We start from the raw sequence: 20,673 nt of genomic DNA on the forward strand, positions 1-20,673 counted from the left end.
AGCCTTACAGATCTCTCCAGCAGTCCCATGCATCTGAATTAGCTGGAGAAACCCGTGTATTTCCCCACACACAGCCCACTCACTACCAGGAAATCGGCTTTGCAGAAACGCTCAACACATGGTTACCTGATGGCACATACAGACAGGGCGTGAGACCCCCACGGTCACTATCAGCCCCTCTGAGTGAGGATGTCACATAGTGACACGTGTGGCTCCCAGGGACTGCGCTACACTCAGACATGTGGCTGCAGACAGTGTATGGAGCCGCCGCCGTGAGCGGTAACAGCTCTGCGCTCACACTGCGCCCCGGAACACGGCGGGAGACCACAACACGGGAGCAACAGTGAAGCGCTGAGGACGAGTCCATACAAAGCATTGTAGGAGAATGTGGAAACCAGACTGTATCTTCCACAAGTGAGTCCTGCAGCGCCCCCCCCTCTGAGAATGAGCGCGTCCTGCAGGCTTCTTCCGGGAATCAGTGTGTACGGTGTGTGGTGCAGGTGAGCGCAGACTAGACGACTGTACACGGGGGGGGAGCATGGTGTATAGTGTCCTGTCATATTATACTATGGGGGAGACGGGGAGACGGGGCAGCGTAGTGTATAGTGTCCTGTTATATTATACTGTGGGGGAGGCGGGGCAACAGTGTATAGTGTCCTGTTATATTATACTATGGGGGAGACGGGGCAGCATAGTGTATAGTGTCCTGTTATATTATACTATGGGGGAGGCGGGGCAACAGTGTATAGTGTCCTGTTATATTATACTGTGGGGGAGACGGGGCAGCATAGTGTATAGTGTCCTGTTATATTATACTATGGGGGAGGCGGGGCAACAGTGTATAGTGTCCTGTTATATTATACTGTGGGGGAGGCGGGGTGGCATAGTGTATAGTGTCCTGTTATATTATACTATGGGGGAGACGGGGCAGCATAATGTATAGTGTCCTGTTATATTATACTATGGGGGAGGCGGGGCAACAGTGTATAGTGTCCTGTTATATTATACTATGGGGGAGACGGGGCAGCATAATGTATAGTGTCCTGTTATATTATACTGTGGGGGAGGCGGGGCAACAGTGTATAGTGTCCTGTTATATTATACTATGGGGGAGACGGGGCAGCATAGTGTATAGTGTCCTGTTATATTATACTATGGGGGAGGCGGGGCAACAGTGTATAGTGTCCTGTTATATTATACTGTGGGGGAGGCGGGGTGGCATAGTGTATAGTGTCCTGTTATATTATACTATGGGGGAGACGGGGCAGCATAATGTATAGTGTCCTGTTATATTATACTATGGGGGAGGCGGGGTGGCATAGTGTATAGTGTCCTGTTATATTATACTATGGGGGAGACGGGGCGGCATAGTGTATAGTGTCCTGTTATATTATACTATGGGGGAGGCATAGTGTATAGTGTCCTGTTATATTATACTGTGGGGGAGGCGGGGCGGCATAGTGTATAGTGTCCTGTTATATTATACTGTGGGGGAGGCGGGGCAACAGTGTATAGTGTCCTGTTATATTATACTATGGGGGAGGCGGGGCGGCATAGTGTATAGTGTCCTGTTATATTATACTGTGGGGGAGGCGGGGCAACAGTGTATAGTGTCCTGTTATATTATACTATGGGGAAGGCGGGGCGGCATAGTGTATAGTGTCCTGTTATATTATACTGTGGGGGAGGCGGGGCAACAGTGTATAGTGTCCTGTTATATTATACTATGGGGGAGACGGGGCGGCTATGGGGGAGACGGGGCAGCATAGTGTATAGTGTCCTGTTATATTATACTATGGGGGCGGCATAGTGTATAGTGTCCTGTTATATTATACTATGGTGGCGGCATAGTGTATAGTGTTATATTATACTATGGAGGAGGCGGGCGGCATAGTGTATAGTGTCCTGTTATATTATACTATGGGGGAGACGGGGCGGCATAGTGTATAGTGTCCTGTTATATTATACTATGGGGGAGGCATAGTGTATAGTGTCCTGTTATATTATACTGTGGGGGAGGCGGGGCAACATAGTGTATAGTGTCCTGTTATATTATACTATGGGGGAGACGGGGCGGCATAGTGTATAGTGTCCTGTTATATTATACTATGGGGGAGGCATAGTGTATAGTGTCCTGTTATATTATACTGTGGGGGAGGCGGGGCGGCATAGTGTATAGTGTCCTGTTATATTATACTGTGGGGGAGGCGGGGCGGCATAGTGTATAGTGTCCTGTTATATTATACTGTGGGGGAGGCGGGGCGGCATAGTGTATAGTGTCCTGTTATATTATACTATGGGGGCGGCATAGTGTATAGTGTTATATTATACTATGGAGGAGGCGAGCGGCATAGTGTATAGTGTCCTGTTATATTATACTATGGGGGAGACGGGGCGGCATAGTGTATAGTGTCCTGTTATATTATACTATGGGGGAGGCGGGGCGGCATAGTATATAGTGTCCTGTTATATTATACTGTGGGGGAGGCGGGGCGGCATAGTGTATAGTGTCCTGTTATATTATACTGTGGGGGAGGCGGGGCGGCATAGTGTATAGTGTCCTGTTATATTATACTGTGGGGGAGGCGGGGCGGCATAGTGTATAGTGTCCTGTTATATTATACTATGGAGGAGGCGGGCGGCATAGTGTATAGTGTCCTGTTATATTATACTATGGGGGAGACGGGGCGGCATAGTGTATAGTGTCCTGTTATATTATACTGTGGGGGAGGCGGGGCAACATAGTGTATAGTGTCCTGTTATATTATACTATGGGGGAGACGGGGCGGCATAGTATATAGTGTCCTGTTATATTATACTGTGGGGGAGGCGGGGCGGCATAGTGTATAGTGTCCTGTTATATTATACTGTGGGGGAGGCGGGGCGGCATAGTGTATAGTGTCCTGTTATATTATACTGTGGGGGAGGCGGGGCAACAGTGTATAGTGTCCTGTTATATTATACTATGGGGGAGGCGGGGCGGCATAGTGTATAGTGTCCTGTTATATTATACTGTGGGGGAGGCGGGGCAACAGTGTATAGTGTCCTGTTATATTATACTATGGGGGCGGTATAGTGTATAGTGTCCTGTTATATTATACTGTGGGGGAGGCGGGGCAACATAGTGTATAGTGTCCTGTTATATTATACTATGGGGGACACGGGGCGGCATAGTGTATAGTGTCCTGTTATATTATACTATGGGGGCGGTATAGTGTCCTGTTATATTATACTGTGGGGGAGGCGGGGCAACATAGTGTATAGTGTCCTGTTATATTATACTATGGGGGACACGGGGCGGCATAGTGTATAGTGTCCTGTTATATTATACTATGGGGGAGGCAGGGCGGCATAGTGTATAGTGTCCTGTTATATTATACTACTATGGGGGAGACGGGGCGGCATAGTGTATAGTGTCCTGTTATATTATACTATGGGGGAGGTGGGGTGGCATAGTGTATAGTGTCCTGTTATATTATACTATGGGGGAGGCGGGGCGGCATAGTATATAGTGTCCTGTTATATTATACTATGGGGGAGACGGGGCGGCATAGTGTATAGTGTCCTGTTATATTATACTACTATGGGGGAGACGGGGCAGCATAGTGTATAGTGTCCTGTTATATTATACTATGGGGGAGGCGGGGTGGCATAGTGTATAGTGTCCTGTTATATTATACTATGGGGGAGGCGGGGTGGCATAGTGTATAGTGTCCTGTTATATTATACTATGGGGGAGACGGGGCGGCATAGTGTATAGTGTCCTGTTATATTATACTATGGGGGAGGCATAGTGTATAGTGTCCTGTTATATTATACTGTGGGGGAGGCGGGGCAACATAGTGTATAGTGTCCTGTTATATTATACTATGGGGGAGACGGGGCGGCATAGTGTATAGTGTCCTGTTATATTATACTATGGGGGAGGCGGGGCGGCATAGTGTATAGTGTCCTGTTATATTATATTATGGGGGAGGCGGGGCGGCATAAGTATAGTGTCCTGTTATATTATACTACTATGGGGGAGACGGGGCGGCATAGTGTATAGTGTCCTGTTATATTATACTGTGGGGGAGGCGGGGCAACATAGTGTATAGTGTCCTGTTATATTATACTATGGGGGACACGGGGCGGCATAGTGTATAGTGTCCTGTTATATTATACTATGGGGGAGGCGGGGCGGCATAGTGTATAGTGTCCTGTTATATTATACTACTATGGGGGAGGCGGGGCAACATAGTGTATAGTGTCCTGTTATATTATACTATGGGGGAGGCGGGGCGGCATAGTGTATAGTGTCCTGTTATATTATACTATGGGGGAGGCGGGGCAACATAGTGTATAGTGTCCTGTTATATTATACTATGGGGAGTCGGGGCAGCATAGTGTATAGTGTCCTGTTATATTATACTATGGGGAGACGGGGCGGCATAGTGTATAGTGTCCTGTTATATTATACTATGGGGGAGACGGGGCGGCATAGTGTATAGTGTCCTGTTATATTATACTATGGGGGAGACGGGGCGGCATAGTGTATAGTGTCCTGTTATATTATACTATTGGGGAGGCGGGGCAACATAGTGTATAGTGTCCTGTTATATTATACTATGGGGGAGGCGGGGCGGCATAGTGTATAGTGTCCTGTTATATTATACTATGGGGGAGGCGGGGCAACATAGTGTATAGTGTCCTGTTATATTATACTATGGGGAGACGGGGCGGCATAGTGTATAGTGTCCTGTTATATTATACTATGGGGAGACGGGGCGGCATAGTGTATAGTGTCCTGTTATATTATACTATGGGGGAGGCATAGAGTATAGTGTCCTGTTATATTATACTATGGGGGAGGCATAGAGTATGGTGTCCTGTTATATTCTACTATGGGGGAGGCATAGAGTATGGTGTCCTGTTATATTCTACTATGGGGGAGGCATAGAGTATGGTGTCCTGTTATATTATACTATGGGGGAGGCATAGAGTATAGTGTCCTGTTATATTATACTATGGGGAGACGGGGCAGCATAGTGTATAGTGTCCTGTTATATTATACTATGGAGGAGGCAGGGCGGCATAGTGTATAGTGTCCTGTTATATTATACTGTGGGGGAGGCGGGGCAACAGTGTATAGTGTCCTGTTATATTATACTATGGGGGAGACGGGGCGGCTATGGGGGAGACGGGGCAGCATAGTGTATAGTGTCCTGTTATATTATACTATGGGGGCGGTATAGTGTATAGTGTCCTGTTATATTATACTGTGGGGGAGGCGGGGCAACATAGTGTATAGTGTCCTGTTATATTATACTATGGGGGACACGGGGCGGCATAGTGTATAGTGTCCTGTTATATTATACTATGGGGGAGGCGGGGCGGCATAGTGTATAGTGTCCTGTTATATTATACTACTATGGGGGAGGCGGGGCAACATAGTGTATAGTGTCCTGTTATATTATACTATGGGGGAGGCGGGGCGGCATAGTGTATAGTGTCCTGTTATATTATACTATGGGGGAGGCGGGGCAACATAGTGTATAGTGTCCTGTTATATTATACTATGGGGAGTCGGGGCAGCATAGTGTATAGTGTCCTGTTATATTATACTATGGGGAGACGGGGCGGCATAGTGTATAGTGTCCTGTTATATTATACTATGGGGGAGGCGGGGCGGCATAGTGTATAGTGTCCTGTTATATTATACTATGGGGAGACGGGGCGGCATAGTGTATAGTGTCCTGTTATATTATACTATGGGGGAGGCATAGAGTATAGTGTCCTGTTATATTATACTATGGGGGAGGCATAGAGTATGGTGTCCTGTTATATCATACTATGGGGGAGGCGGGGCGGCATAGTGTATAGTGTCCTGTTATATTATACTATGGGGGAGGCATAGAGTATGGTGTCCTGTTATATTATACTATGGGGGACACGGGGCGGCATAGTGTATAGTGTCCTGTTATATTATACTATGTGGGAGGCGGGGTGGCATAGTGTATAGTGTCCTGTTATATTATACTATGGGGGAGACGGGGCGGCATAGTGTATAGTGTCCTGCTATATTATACTATGGGGGAGGCGGGGTGGCATAGTGTATAGTGTCCTGTTATATTATACTATGGGGAGTCGGGGCAGCATAGTGTATAGTGTCCTGTTATATTATACTATGGGGAGACGGGGCGGCATAGTGTATAGTGTCCTGTTATATTATACTATGGGGGAGGCATAGAGTATAGTGTCCTGTTAGATTATACTATGGGGGAGGCATAGAGTATGGTGTCCTGTTATATCATACTATGGGGGAGGCGGGGCGGCATAGTGTATAGTGTCCTGTTATATTATACTATGGGGGAGGCATAGAGTATGGTGTCCTGTTATATTATACTATGGGGGACACGGGGCGGCATAGTGTATAGTGTCCTGTTATATTATACTATGGGGGAGGCGGGGTGGCATAGTGTATAGTGTCCTGTTATATTATACTATGGGGGAGGCGGGGCGGCATAGTATATAGTGTCCTGTTATATTATACTATGGGGGAGACGGGGCGGCATAGTGTATAGTGTCCTGTTATATTATACTATGTGGGAGGCGGGGTGGCATAGTGTATAGTGTCCTGTTATATTATACTATGGGGGAGACGGGGCGGCATAGTGTATAGTGTCCTGTTATATTATACTATGGGGGAGGCGGGGCGGCATAGTGTATAGTGTCCTGTTATATTATGGGGGAGGCGGGGCGGCATAAGTATAGTGTCCTGTTATATTATACTACTATGGGGGAGACGGGGCGGCATAGTGTATAGTGTCCTGTTATATTATACTATGGGGGAGGCGGGGTGGCATAGTGTATAGTGTCCTGTTATATTATATTATGGGGGAGACGGGGAGGCATAGTGTATAGTGTCCTGTTATATTATACTGTACTATGGGGGAGGCATAGTGTATAGTGTCCTGTTATATTATACTATGGGAGAGGCGGGGCGGCATAGTGTATAGTGTCCTGTTATATTATACTATGGGGGAGACGGGGAGGCATAGTGTATAGTGTCCTGTTATATTATACTATGGGGGAGGCGGGGTGGCATAGTTTATAGTGTCCTGTTATATTATACTATGGGGAGACGGGGCGGCATAGTGTATAGTGTCCTGTTATATTATACTATGGGGGAGGCGGGGCGGCATAGTGTATAGTGTCCTGTTATATTATATTATGGGGGAGGCGGGGCGGCATAAGTATAGTGTCCTGTTATATTATACTACTATGGGGGAGACGGGGGCGGCATAGTGTATAGTGTCCTGTTGTATTATACTATGGGGGAGGCGGGGCAACATAGTGTATAGTGTCCTGTTATATTATACTATGGGGGAGGCGGGGCGGCATAGTGTATAGTGTCCTGTTATATTATACTATGGGGGAGGCGGGGCAACATAGTGTCCTGTTATATTATACTATGGGGAGTCGGGGCAGCATAGTGTATAGTGTCCTGTTATATTATACTATGGGGAGACGGGGCGGCATAGTGTATAGTGTCCTGTTATACTAAGGGGGAGGCGGGGCGGCATAGTGTATAGTGTCCTGTTATATTATACTATGGGGGAGGCATAGAGTATAGTGTCCTGTTATATTATACTATGGTGAGACGGGGCAGCATAGTGTTTAGTGTCCTGTTATATTATACTATGGGGGAGGCGTGGCGGCATAGTGTATAGTGTCCTGTTATATTATACTGTGGGGGAGGCGGGGCAACAGTGTATAGTGTCCTGTTATATTATACTATGGGGAGACGGGGCGGCTATGGGGGAGACGGGGCAGCATAGTGTATAGTGTCCTGTTATATTATACTATGGGGGCGGTATAGTGTATAGTGTCCTGTTATATTATACTGTGAGGGAGGCGGGGCAACAGTGTATAGTGTCCTGTTATATTATACTATGGGGGAGACGGGGTGGCATAGTGTATAGTGTCCTGTTATATTATACTGTGGGGGAGGCGGGGCGGCATAGTGTATAGTGTCCTGTTATATTATACTATGGGGGAGGCGGGGTGGCATAGTGTATAGTGTCCTGTTATATTATACTGTGGGGGAGGCGGGGCGGCATAGTGTATAGTGTCCTGTTATATTATACTGTGGGGGAGGCGGGGCGGCATAGTGTATAGTGTCCTGTTATATTATACTATGGGGGAGGCGGGGTGGCATAGTGTATAGTGTCCTGTTATATTATACTGTGGGGGAGGCGGGGCAACAGTGTATAGTGTCCTGTTATATTATACTATGGGGGAGGCGGGGCGGCATAGTGTATAGTGTCCTGTTATATTATACTGTGGGGGAGGCAGGGCAACAGTGTATACTGTCCTGTTATATTATACTATGGGGGACACGGGGCGGCATAGTGTATAGTGTCCTGTCATATTATACTATGGGGGCGGTATAGTGTATAGTGTCCTGTTATATTATATTGTGGCGGAGGCGGGGCAACATAGTGTATAGTGTCCTGTTATATTATACTATGGGGGACACGGGGCGGCATAGTGTATAGTGTCCTGTCATATTATACTATGGGGGCGGTATAGTGTCCTGTTATATTATACTGTGGGGGAGGCGGGGCAACATAGTGTATAGTGTCCTGTTATATTATACTATGGGGGACACGGGGCGGCATAGTGTATAGTGTCTTGTTATATTATACTATGGGGGAGGCGGGGCGGCATAGTGTATAGTGTCCTGTTATATTATACTACTATGGGGGAGATGGGGCGGCATAGTGTATAGTGTCCTGTTATATTATACTATGGGGGAGGCGGGGTGGCATAGTGTATAGTGTCCTGTTATATTATACTATGGGGGAGGCGGGGCGGCATAGTATATAGTGTCCTGTTATATTATACTATGGGGGAGACGGGGCGGCATAGTGTATAGTGTCCTGTTATATTATACTACTATGGGGAGACGGGGCAGCATAGTGTATAGTGTCCTGTTATATTATACTATGGGGGAGGCGGGGTGGCATAGTGTATAGTGTCCTGTTATATTATACTATGGGGGAGGCGGGGTGGCATAGTGTATAGTGTCCTGTTATATTATACTATGGGGGAGACGGGGCGGCATAGTGTATAGTGTCCTGTTATATTATACTGTACTATGGGGGAGGCATAGTGTATAGTGTCCTGTTATATTATACTGTGGGGGAGGCGGGGCAACAGTGTATAGTGTCCTGTTATATTATACTATGGGGGAGACGGGGCGGCATAGTGTATAGTGTCCTGTTATATTATACTATGGGGGAGGCGGGGCGGCATAGTGTATAGTGTCCTGTTATATTATACTATGGGGGAGACGGGGCGGCATAGTGTATAGTGTCCTGTTATATTATACTATGGGGGAGGCGGGGCAACATAGTGTATAGTGTCCTGTTATATTATACTATGGGGGAGGCGGGGCGGCATAGTGTATAGTGTCCTGTTATATTATACTATGGGGGAGGCGGGGCAACATAGTGTATAGTGTCCTGTTATATTATACTATGGGGAGTCGGGGCAGCATAGTGTATAGTGTCCTGTTATATTATACTATGGGGAGACGGGGCGGCATAGTGTATAGTGTCCTGTTATATTATACTATGGGGGAGGCGGGGCGGCATAGTGTATAGTGTCTTGTTATATTATACTACTATGGGGGAGATGGGGCGGCATAGTGTATAGTGTCCTGTTATATTATACTATGGGGGAGGCATAGAGTATAGTGTCCTGTTATATTATACTATGGGGGAGGCATAGAGTATGGTGTCCTGTTATATTCTACTATGGGGGAGGCATAGAGTATGGTGTCCTGTTATATTATACTATGGGGGAGGCATAGAGTATAGTGTCCTGTTATATTATACTATGGTGAGACGGGGCAGCATAGTGTATAGTGTCCTGTTATATTATACTATGGGGGAGGCGGGGCGGCATAGTGTATAGTGTCCTGTTATATTATACTGTGGGGGAGGCGGGGCAACAGTGTATAGTGTCCTGTTATATTATACTATGGGGGAGACGGGGCGGCTATGGGGGGAGACGGGGCAGCATAGTGTATAGTGTCCTGTTATATTATACTATGGGGGCGGTATAATGTATAGTGTCCTGTTATATTATACTGTGGGGGAGGCGGGGCAACATAGTGTATAGTGTCCTGTTATATTATACTATGGGGGACACGGGGCGGCATAGTGTATAGTGTCCTGTTATATTATACTATGGGGGAGGCGGGGCGGCATAGTGTATAGTGTCCTGTTATATTATACTACTATGGGGGAGGCGGGGCAACATAGTGTATAGTGTCCTGTTATATTATACTATGGGGAGGCGGGGCAGCATAGTGTATAGTGTCCTGTTATATTATACTATGGGGGAGGCGGGGCAACATAGTGTATAGTGTCCTGTTATATTATACTATGGGGAGTCGGGGCAGCATAGTGTATAGTGTCCTGTTATATTATACTATGGGGAGACGGGGCGGCATAGTGTATAGTGTCCTGTTATATTATACTATGGGGGAGGCGGGGCGGCATAGTGTATAGTGTCCTGTTATATTATACTATGGGGAGACGGGGCGGCATAGTGTATAGTGTCCTGTTATATTATACTATGGGGGATGCATAGAGTATGGTGTCCTGTTATATTATACTATGGGGGAGGCGGGGCGGCATAGTGTATAGTGTCCTGTTATATTATAGTATGGGGGAGGCATAGAGTATAGAGTCCTGTTATATTATACTATGGGGACACGGGGCGGCATAGTGTATAGTGTCCTGTTATATTATACTATGGGGGAGGCGGGGTGGCATAGTGTATAGTGTCCTGTTATATTATACTATGGGGGAGGCGGGGCGGCATAGTATATAGTGTCCTGTTATATTATACTATGGGGGAGATGGGGCGGCATAGTGTATAGTGTCCTGTTATATTATACTATGGGGGAGGCGGGGTGGCATAGTGTATAGTGTCCTGTTATATTATACTATGGGGGAGGCGGGGTGGCATAGTGTATAGTGTCCTGTTATATTATACTATGGGGGAGGCGGGGTGGCATAGTGTATAGTGTCCTGTTATATTATACTATGGGGGAGGCGGGGCGGCATAGTGTATAGTGTCCTGTTATATTATACTATGGGGGAGACGGGGCGGCATAGTTTATAGTGTCCTGTTATATTATATTATGGGGGAGGCATAGTGTATAGTGTCCTGTTATATTATACTATGGGGGAGGCGGGGTGGCATAGTGTATAGTGTCCTGTTATATTATACTATGGGGGAGGCGGGGTGGCATAGTGTATAGTGTCCTGTTATATTATACTATGGGGGAGGCGGGGCGGCATAGTGTATAGTGTCCTGTTATATTATACTATGGGGGAGACGGGGCGGCATAGTGTATAGTGTCCTGTTATATTATACTATGGGGGAGGCGGGGTGGCATAGTTTATAGTGTCCTGTTATATTATACTATGGGGAGACGGGGCGGCATAGTGTATAGTGTCCTGTTATATTATACTATGGGGGAGGCGGGGCGGCATAGTGTATAGTGTCCTGTTATATTATATTATGGGGGAGGCGGGGCGGCATAAGTATAGTGTCCTGTTATATTATACTACTATGGGGGAGACGGGGCGGCATAGTGTATAGTGTCCTGTTATATTATACTATGGGGGAGGCGGGGCAGCATAGTGTATAGTGTCCTGTTATATTATACTATGGGGGAGACGGGGCGGCATAGTGTATAGTGTCCTGTTATATTATACTGTGGGGGAGGCGGGGCAACAGTGTATAGTGTCCTGTTATATTATACTATGGGGTAGACGGGGCGGCATAGTGTATAGTGTCCTGTTATATTATACTATGGGGGAGGCGGGGCGGCATAGTGTATAGTATCCTGTTATATTATACTATGGGGGAGGCGGGGCAACAGTGTATAGTGTCCTGTTATATTATACTATGGGGGAGACGGGGCGGCATAGTATATAGTGTCCTGTTATATTATACTGTACTATTGGGGAGGCATAGTGTATAGTGTCCTGTTATATTATACTGTGGGGGAGACGGGGCGGCATAGTGTATAGTGTCCTGTTATATTATACTATGGGGGAGGCGGGGTGGCATAGTGTATAGTGTCCTGTTATATTATACTATGGGGGAGACGGGGCGGCATAGTGTATAGTGTCCTGTTATATTATACTATGGGGGAGGCATAGAGTATAGTGTCCTGTTATATTATACTATGGGGGAGGCACAGAGTATGGTGTCCTGTTATATTATACTATGGGGGACACGGGGCGGCATAGTGTATAGTGTCCTGTTATATTATACTATGGGGGAGGCGGGGTGGCATAGTGTTTAGTGTCCTGTTATATTATACTATGGGGGAGGCGGGGCGGCATAGTATATAGTGTCCTGTTATATTATACTATGGGGAGACGGGGAGGCATAGTGTATAGTGTCCTGTTATATTATACTATGGGGGAGGCGGGGCGGCATAGTGTATAGTGTCCTGTTATACTATACTATGGGGGAGGTGGGGCAACAGTGTATAGTGTCCTGTTATATTATACTATGGGGGAGACGGGGCGGCATAGTGTATAGTGTCCTGTTATATTATACTGTACTATGGGGGAGGCATAGTGTATAGTGTCCTGTTATATTATACTATGGGGGAGGCGGGGCGGCATAGTGTATAGTGTCCTGTTATATTATACTATGGGGGAGACGGGGCGGCATAGTGTATAGTGTCCTGTTATATTATACTATGGGGGAGGCGGGGTGGCATAGTGTATACTGTCCTGTTATACTATGGGGGAGACGGGGCGGCATAGTGTATAGTGTCCTGTTATATTATACTATGGGGGAGGCGGGGTGGCATAGTGTATAGTGTCCTGTTATATTATACTATGGGGGAGACGGGGCGGCATAGTGTATAGTGTCCTGTTATATTATACTGTACTATGGGGGAGGCATAGTGTATAGTGTCCTGTTATATTATACTGTGGGGGAGGCGGGGCAACAGTGTATAGTGTCCTGTTATATTATACTATGGGGGAGACGGGGCGGCATAGTGTATAGTGTCCTGTTATATTATACTATGGGGGAGGCGGGGCAACAGTGTATAGTGTCCTGTTATATTATACTATGGGGGAGACGGGGCGGCATAGTGTATAGTGTCCTGTTATATTATACTGTACTATTGGGGAGGCATAGTGTATAGTGTCCTGTTATATTATACTGTGGGGGAGACGGGGCGGCATAGTGTATAGTGTCCTGTTATATTATACTATGGGGGAGGCGGGGTGGCATAGTGTATAGTGTCCTGTTATATTATACTATGGTGGAGACGGGGCGGCATAGTGTATAGTGTCCTGTTATATTATACTATGGGGGAGGCATAGAGTATAGTGTCCTGTTATATTATACTATGGGGGAGGCACAGAGTATGGTGTCCTGTTATATTATACTATGGGGGACACGGGGCGGCATAGTGTATAGTGTCCTGTTATATTATACTATGGGGGAGGCGGGGTGGCATAGTGTTTAGTGTCCTGTTATATTATACTATGGGGGAGACGGGGCGGCATAGTATATAGTGTCCTGTTATATTATACTTTGGGGGAGGCGGGGTGGCATAGTGTATAGTGTCCTGTTATATTATACTATGGGGGAGACGGGGCGGCATAGTGTATAGTGTCCTGTTATATTATACTATGGGGGAGGCGGGGTGGCATAGTGTATAGTGTCCTGTTATATTATACTATGGGGAGACGGGGCGGCATAGTGTATAGTGTCCTGTTATATTATACTGTACTATGGGGGAGGCATAGTGTATAGTGTCCTGTTATATTATACTGTGGGGGAGGCGGGGCAACAGTGTATAGTGTCCTGTTATATTATACTTTGGGGGAGACGGGGCGGCATAGTGTATAGTGTCCTGTTATATTATACTATGGGGGAGGCGGGGCGGCATAGTGTATAGTGTCCTGTTATATTATACTATGGGGGAGGCGGGGCAACAGTGTATAGTGTCCTGTTATATTATACTATGGGGGAGACGGGGCGGCATAGTGTATAGTGTCCTGTTATATTATACTGTACTATTGGGGAGGCATAGTGTATAGTGTCCTGTTATATTATACTATGGGGGAGGCACAGAGTATTGTGTCCTGTTATATTATACTATGGGGGACACGGGGCGGCATAGTGTATAGTGTCCTGTTATATTATACTATGGGGGAGGCGGGGTGGCATAGTGTTTAGTGTCCTGTTATATTATACTATGGGGGAGGCGGGGCGGCATAGTATATAGTGTCCTGTTATATTATACTATGGGGAGACGGGGCGGCATAGTGTATAGTGTCCTGTTATATTATACTATGGGGGAGGCGGGGCGGCATAGTGTATAGTGTCCTGTTATATTATACTATGGGGGAGACGGGGCGGCATAGTGTATAGTGTCCTGTTATATTATACTATGGGGGAGGCGGGGTGGCATAGTGTATAGTGTCCTGTTATATTATACTATGGGGGAGACGGGGCGGCATAGTGTATAGTGTCCTGTTATATTATACTATGGGGGAGGCGGGGTGGCATAGTGTATAGTGTCCTGTTATATTATACTATGGGGGAGACAGGGCGGCATAGTGTATAGTGTCCTGTTATATTATACTGTACTATGGGGGAGGCATAGTGTATAGTGTCCTGTTATATTATACTGTGGGGGAGGCGAGGCAACAGTGTATAGTGTCCTGTTATATTATACTATGGGGGAGACGGGGCGGCATAGTGTATAGTGTCCTGTTATATTATACTATGGGGGAGGCGGGGCGGCATAGTGTATAGTGTCCTGTTATATTATACTATGGGGGAGGCGGGGCAACAGTGTATAGTGTCCTGTTATATTATACTATGGGGGAGACGGGGCGGCATAGTGTATAGTGTCCTGTTATATTATACTATGGGGGAGGCATAGAGTATAGTGTCATGTTATATTATACTATGGGGGAGGCACAGAGTATGGTGTCCTGTTATATTATACTATGGGGGACACGGGGCGGCATAGTGTATAGTGTCCTGTTATATTATACTATGGGGGAGGCGGGGTGGCATAGTGTTTAGTGTCCTGTTATATTATACTATGGGGGAGGCGGGGCGGCATAGTATATAGTGTCCTGTTATATTATACTATGGGGAGACGGGGCGGCATAGTGTATAGTGTCCTGTTATATTATACTATGGGGGAGGCGGGGCGGCATAGTGTATAGTGTCCTGTTATATTATACTATGGGGGAGGTGGGGCAACAGTGTATAGTGTCCTGTTATATTATACTATGGGGGAGACGGGGCGGCATAGTGTATAGTGTCCTGTTATATTATACTGTACTATGGGGGAGGCATAGTGTATAGTGTCCTGTTATATTATACTATGGGGGAGACGGGGCGGCATAGTGTATAGTGTCCTGTTATATTATACTATGGGGGAGGCATAGAGTATAGTGTCCTGTTATGTTATACTGTGGGGGAGGCGGGGCAACAGTGTATAGTGTCCTGTTATATTATACTATGGGGGAGACGGGGCAGCATAGTGTATAGTGTCCTGTTATATTATACTATGGGGGCGGTATAGTGTATAGTGTCCTGTTATATTATACTGTGGGGGAGGCGGGGCAACATAGTGTATAGTGTCCTGTTATATTATACTATGGGGGACACGGGGCGGCATAGTGTATAGTGTCCTGTTATATTATACTATGGGTGAGGCGGGGTGGCATAGTGTATAGTGTCCTGTTATATTATACTATGGGGGAGGCGGGGTGGCATAGTGTATAGTGTCCTGTTATATTATACTATGGGGGAGGCGGGGCGGCATAGTGTATAGTGTCCTGTTATATTATACTATGGGGGAGACGGGGCGGCATAGTGTATAGTGTCCTGTTATGGGCGGCACGGTGGCGCAGTGGTTAGCACAGCAGCCTTGCAGCGCTGGAGTCCTGGGTTCAAACCCCACCAAGGACAACATCTGCAAAGAGTTTGTATGTTCTCTCCGTGTTTGCGTGGGTTTCCTCCGGGCACTCCGGTTTCCTCCCACATTCCAAAGACATACTGATAGGGAATTTAGATTGTGAGCCCTATTGGGGACAGTGATGATAATGTGTGCAAACTGTAAAGCGCTGCGTAATATGTTAGCGCTATATAAAAATAAAGATTATTATTATTATTATTATATTATACTATGGGGGAGGCATAGTGTATAGTGTCCTGTTATATTAAACTATGGGGGAGGCGGGGTGGCATAGTGTATAGTGTCCTGTTATATTATACTACTATGGGGGAGACGGGGCGGCATAGTGTATAGTGTCCTGTTATATTATACTATGGGGGTGGCGGGGTGGCATAGTGTATAGTGTCCTGTTATATTATACTATGGGGGAGACGGGGCGGCATAGTGTATAGTGTCCTGTTATATTATACTATGGGGGAGGCGGGGCAACAGTGTATAGTGTCCTGTTATATTATACTATGGGGGAGGCGGGGCAACATAGTGTATAGTGTCCTGTTATATTATACTACTATGGGGGAGACGGGGCGGCATAGTGTACAGGTCCTTCTCAAAAAATTAGCATATAGTGTTAAATTTCATTATTTACCATAATGTAATGATTACAATTAAACTTTCATATATTATAGATTCATTATCCACCAACTGAAATTTGTCAGGTCTTTTATTGTTTTAATACTCATGATTTTGGCATACAACTCCTGATAACCCAAAAAACCTGTCTCAATAAATTAGCATATCAAGAAAAGGTTCTCTAAACGACCTATTACCCTAATCTTCTGAATCAACTAATTAACTCTAAACACATGCAAAAGATACCTGAGGCTTTTATAAACTCCCTGCCTGGTTCATTACTCAAAACCCCCATCATGGGTAAGACTAGCGACCTGACAGATGTCAAGAAGGCCATCAATGACACCCTCAAGCAAGAGGGTAAGACCCAGAAAGAAATTTCTCAACAAATAGGCTGTTCCCAGAGTGCTGTATCAAGGCACCTCAATGGTAAGTCTGTTGGAAGGAAACAATGTGGCAGAAAACGCTGTACAACGAGAAGAGGAGACCGGACCCTGAGGAAGATTGTGGAGAAGGACCGATTCCAGACCTTGGGGAACCTGAGGAAGCAGTGGACTGAGTCTGGTGTGGAAACATCCAGAGCCACCGTGCACAGGCGTGTGCAGGAAATGGGCTACAGGTGCCGCATTCCCCAGGTAAAGCCACTTTTGAACCATAAACAGCGGCAGAGGCGCCTGACCTGGGCTACAGAGAAGCAGCACTGGACTGTTGCTAAGTGGTCCCAAGTACTTTTTTCTGATGAAAGCAAATTTTGCATGTCATTCGGAAATCAAGGTGCCAGAGTCTGGAGGAAGACTGGGGAGAAGGAAATGCCAAAATGCCTGAAGTCCAGTGTCAAGTACCCACAGTCAGTGATGGTGTGGGGTGCCATGTCAGCTGCTGGTGTTGGTCCACTGTGTTTCATCAAGGGCAGGGTCAATGCAGCTAGCTATCAGGAGATTTTGGAGCACTTCATGCTTCCATCGGCTGAAATGCTTTATGGAGATGAAGATTTCATTTTTCAGCACGACCTGGCACCTGCTCACAGTGCCAAAACCACTGGTAAATGGTTTACTGACCGTGGTATTACTGTGCTCAATTGGCCTGCCAACTCTCCTGACCTGAACCCCATAGAGAATCTGTGGGATATTGTGAAGAGAAAGTTGAGAGACGCAAGACCCAACACTCTGGATGAGCTTAAGGCCGCTATTGAAGCATCCTGGGCCTCCATAACATCTCAGCAGTGTCACAGGCTGATTGCCTCCATGCCACGCCGCATTGAAGCAGTCATTTCTGCCAAAGGATTCCCGACCAAGTATTGAGTGCATAACTGAACATTATTATTTGATGGTTTTTTTGTTTGTTATTAAAAAACACTTTTATTTGATTGGATGGGTGAAATATGCTAATTTATTGAGACAGGTTTTTTGGGTTATCAGGAGTTGTATGCCAAAATCATCAGTATTAAAACAATAAAAGACCTGACAAATTTCAGTTGGTGGATAATGAATCTATAATATATGAAAGTTTAATTGTAATCATTACATTATGGTAAATAATGAAATTTAACACTATATGTTAATTTTTTGAGAAGGACCTGTATAGTGTCCTGTTATATTATCCTATGGGCGAGACGGGGAGGTATAGTGTATAGTGTCCGGTTATATTATACTATGTGGGAGACGGGGCGGTATAGTGTCCTGTTATACTATGGGAGAGGCGGGGTGGCATAGTGTACAGTGTCCTGTTATATTATACTATGGGGGAGGCGGGGCGGCATAGTGTACAGTGTCCTGTTATATTACAATATGGGGGAGGTGGGGCGGCATAGTGTACAGTGTCCTGTTATATTACATTATGGGGGAGGCGGGGCGGCATAGTGTACAGTGTCCTGTTATATTACACTATGGGGGAGGCGGGGCGGCATAGTGTACAGTGTCCTGTTATATTACACTATGGGGGAGGCGGGGCGGCATAGTGTACAGTGTCCTGTTATATTACACTATGGGGGAGATGGGGCAGCATAGTGTACAGTGTCCTGTTATATTACACTATGGGGGAGGCGGGGCGGCATAGTGTACAGTGTCCTGTTATATTATACTATGGGGGAGGCGGGGCGGCATAGTGTACAGTGTCCTGTTATATTACAATATGGGGGAGGCGGGGCGGCATAGTGTACAGTGTCCTGTTATATTACACTATGGGGGAGGCGGGGCGGCATAGTGTACAGTGTCCTGTTATATTATTTGGGAGACGGGGTGGTATAGTGTATAGTGTCCTGTTATATTATACTATGGGAGAGATGGGGCGGCATAGTGTATAGTGTCCTGTTATTCTATGGGGGAGACGGGGCGGCATAGTGTATAGTGTCCTGTTATATTATGGGGGAGACGGGGTGGCATAGTGTATAGTGTCCTGTTATATTACACTATGGGGTAGACAAGGCGGCTTAGTGTATAGTTCACTCGGATGACTTCCGAGTGCAGTCTGATGTTTTCTATGGACTCATTGACTTGCATTGCCAAGTGTGATCTGGACATTTGATCAAACTCAGGCATGCTGCGATTATTTTGCTCAGACTGGCGCTGCACAAGGAAAAAATCTGACAAGTGTCGGGCCCCATAGAAAAACATTGGTCCAAGATGTTTTGTTAGATCGCACTGGCACCAAACACACGATCGTCTATACTATCCTTTATAACAGTGTTTTTTTCCTGTGTCCAGCTTGTTGGATTTTTATAGGGTTGTTTAATTTTTTTTTACTGTGTTTTTTTTTTTTTGTACTTAAATTGTTGTCTATTTTTCTGGTGAGTGACCCCAAACTGTGTAAAATACCTTAAATAATAAACTCAACAGGTACTCCCCCCTGCCTGGGTCCGCTGTTCCCTGACACAGCGTTCCAAAACACGTCCTGGTATGCTGACTACAGCAGCGGGTCACCGCATCAGCCAGTCATTGAGTTGCATGTTGTCATCCTGTGATTGGCTGAAGCGGTGGCCCGCTGCTGTAGTCTGAACACCAAGGCGGGAGCAAGGAGCGAGAGCTGGACTCTGAGGGGGAGAATATGCTGAGTTTTCTTATTTTAGGTACTTTACAGTTTCCTGGAAGTGGACAATCTCTTTATAAATAACAAAGACAGATGTACTCGCTGTAGTGCCGCGGTAGCACACTAATGCAGTGAGGAGGTAGTGACCCACAAAGTTCAAACACAACTCCTTTAATGTGTTTCTTCACAGCATTAAATGTCCCAATTCACACAAGTGCATATAATCTCAATGCATAGTATTAGTGTCCATTTCACCTCACTACATACTACACAGCATCCTTCTAGTGATGAGTGAGTATACTCGTTGCTTGGGTTTTCCAGAGCACGCTCGAGTGATCTCCGAGTATTTGTAAGGCTGCCATCACACTATCGGTATTTGGTCAGTATTTTACATCAGTATTTGTAAGCCAAAACCAGTAGTGGGTGATAAATCCATAAGTGGTGACATGTTTCTATTGTTCTTTTTTTCTAATTGCTCCACTTCTGGTTTTGGCTTACAAATACTGAGGTAAAATACTGAACGTGTGACGTCAGCCTAAAGGTACCTTCACACATAACGATATTGTTAACGATATCATTGCTATTTGTGACGTAGCAACGATATCGTTAATGAAATCGTTATGTGTGACAGCGACCAACGATCAGGCCCCTGCTGGGAGATCGTTGGTCGCTGAATAAAGTCCAGAACTTTATTTCGTCGCTGGACTCCTGCTGACATCGCTGGATCGGCGTGTGTGACACCGATCCAGCGATGTCTTCACTGGTAACCAGGGTAAACATCGGGTAACTAAGCGCAGGGCCGCGCTTAGTATCCCGATGTTTACCCTGGTTACCATGCTAAAAGTAAAAAAAAACAAACACTAGATACTTACCTACAGCCGTCTGTCCTCCAGCGCTGTGCTCTGCACTCCTCCTGTACTGGCTGTGAGCCGGCAAGCAGAGCGGTGACTTCACCGCTCTGCTTTCCGGCTCACAGACAGTACAGGAGGAGTGCAGAG

The 20,673-nt window shown here is 46.1% G+C and overlaps 1 protein-coding gene across 2 annotated transcripts in view; it reads left to right on the top strand.

Moving 5' to 3' along the window:
• Window positions 1-235: 235 nt before the first annotated feature.
• MPG (N-methylpurine DNA glycosylase) overlaps window positions 236-20,673 on the top strand; it is a 43,116-nt gene continuing 22,678 nt past the window's right edge. The window contains exon 1 of one of the 2 annotated variants that reach the window (XM_069733939.1): window positions 236-500. In XM_069733939.1, the coding sequence (XP_069590040.1) occupies window positions 445-500 (56 nt within the window). In that variant the 5' untranslated portion in view covers window positions 236-444. The remainder of the gene's footprint in view (window positions 501-20,673) is intronic. The other variant, XM_069733938.1, reaches the window with a different exon arrangement.

Source organism: Ranitomeya imitator, chromosome 7 (assembly GCF_032444005.1).
Source record: "Ranitomeya imitator isolate aRanImi1 chromosome 7, aRanImi1.pri, whole genome shotgun sequence".
Classification (NCBI taxonomy): domain Eukaryota; kingdom Metazoa; phylum Chordata; class Amphibia; order Anura; family Dendrobatidae; genus Ranitomeya; species Ranitomeya imitator.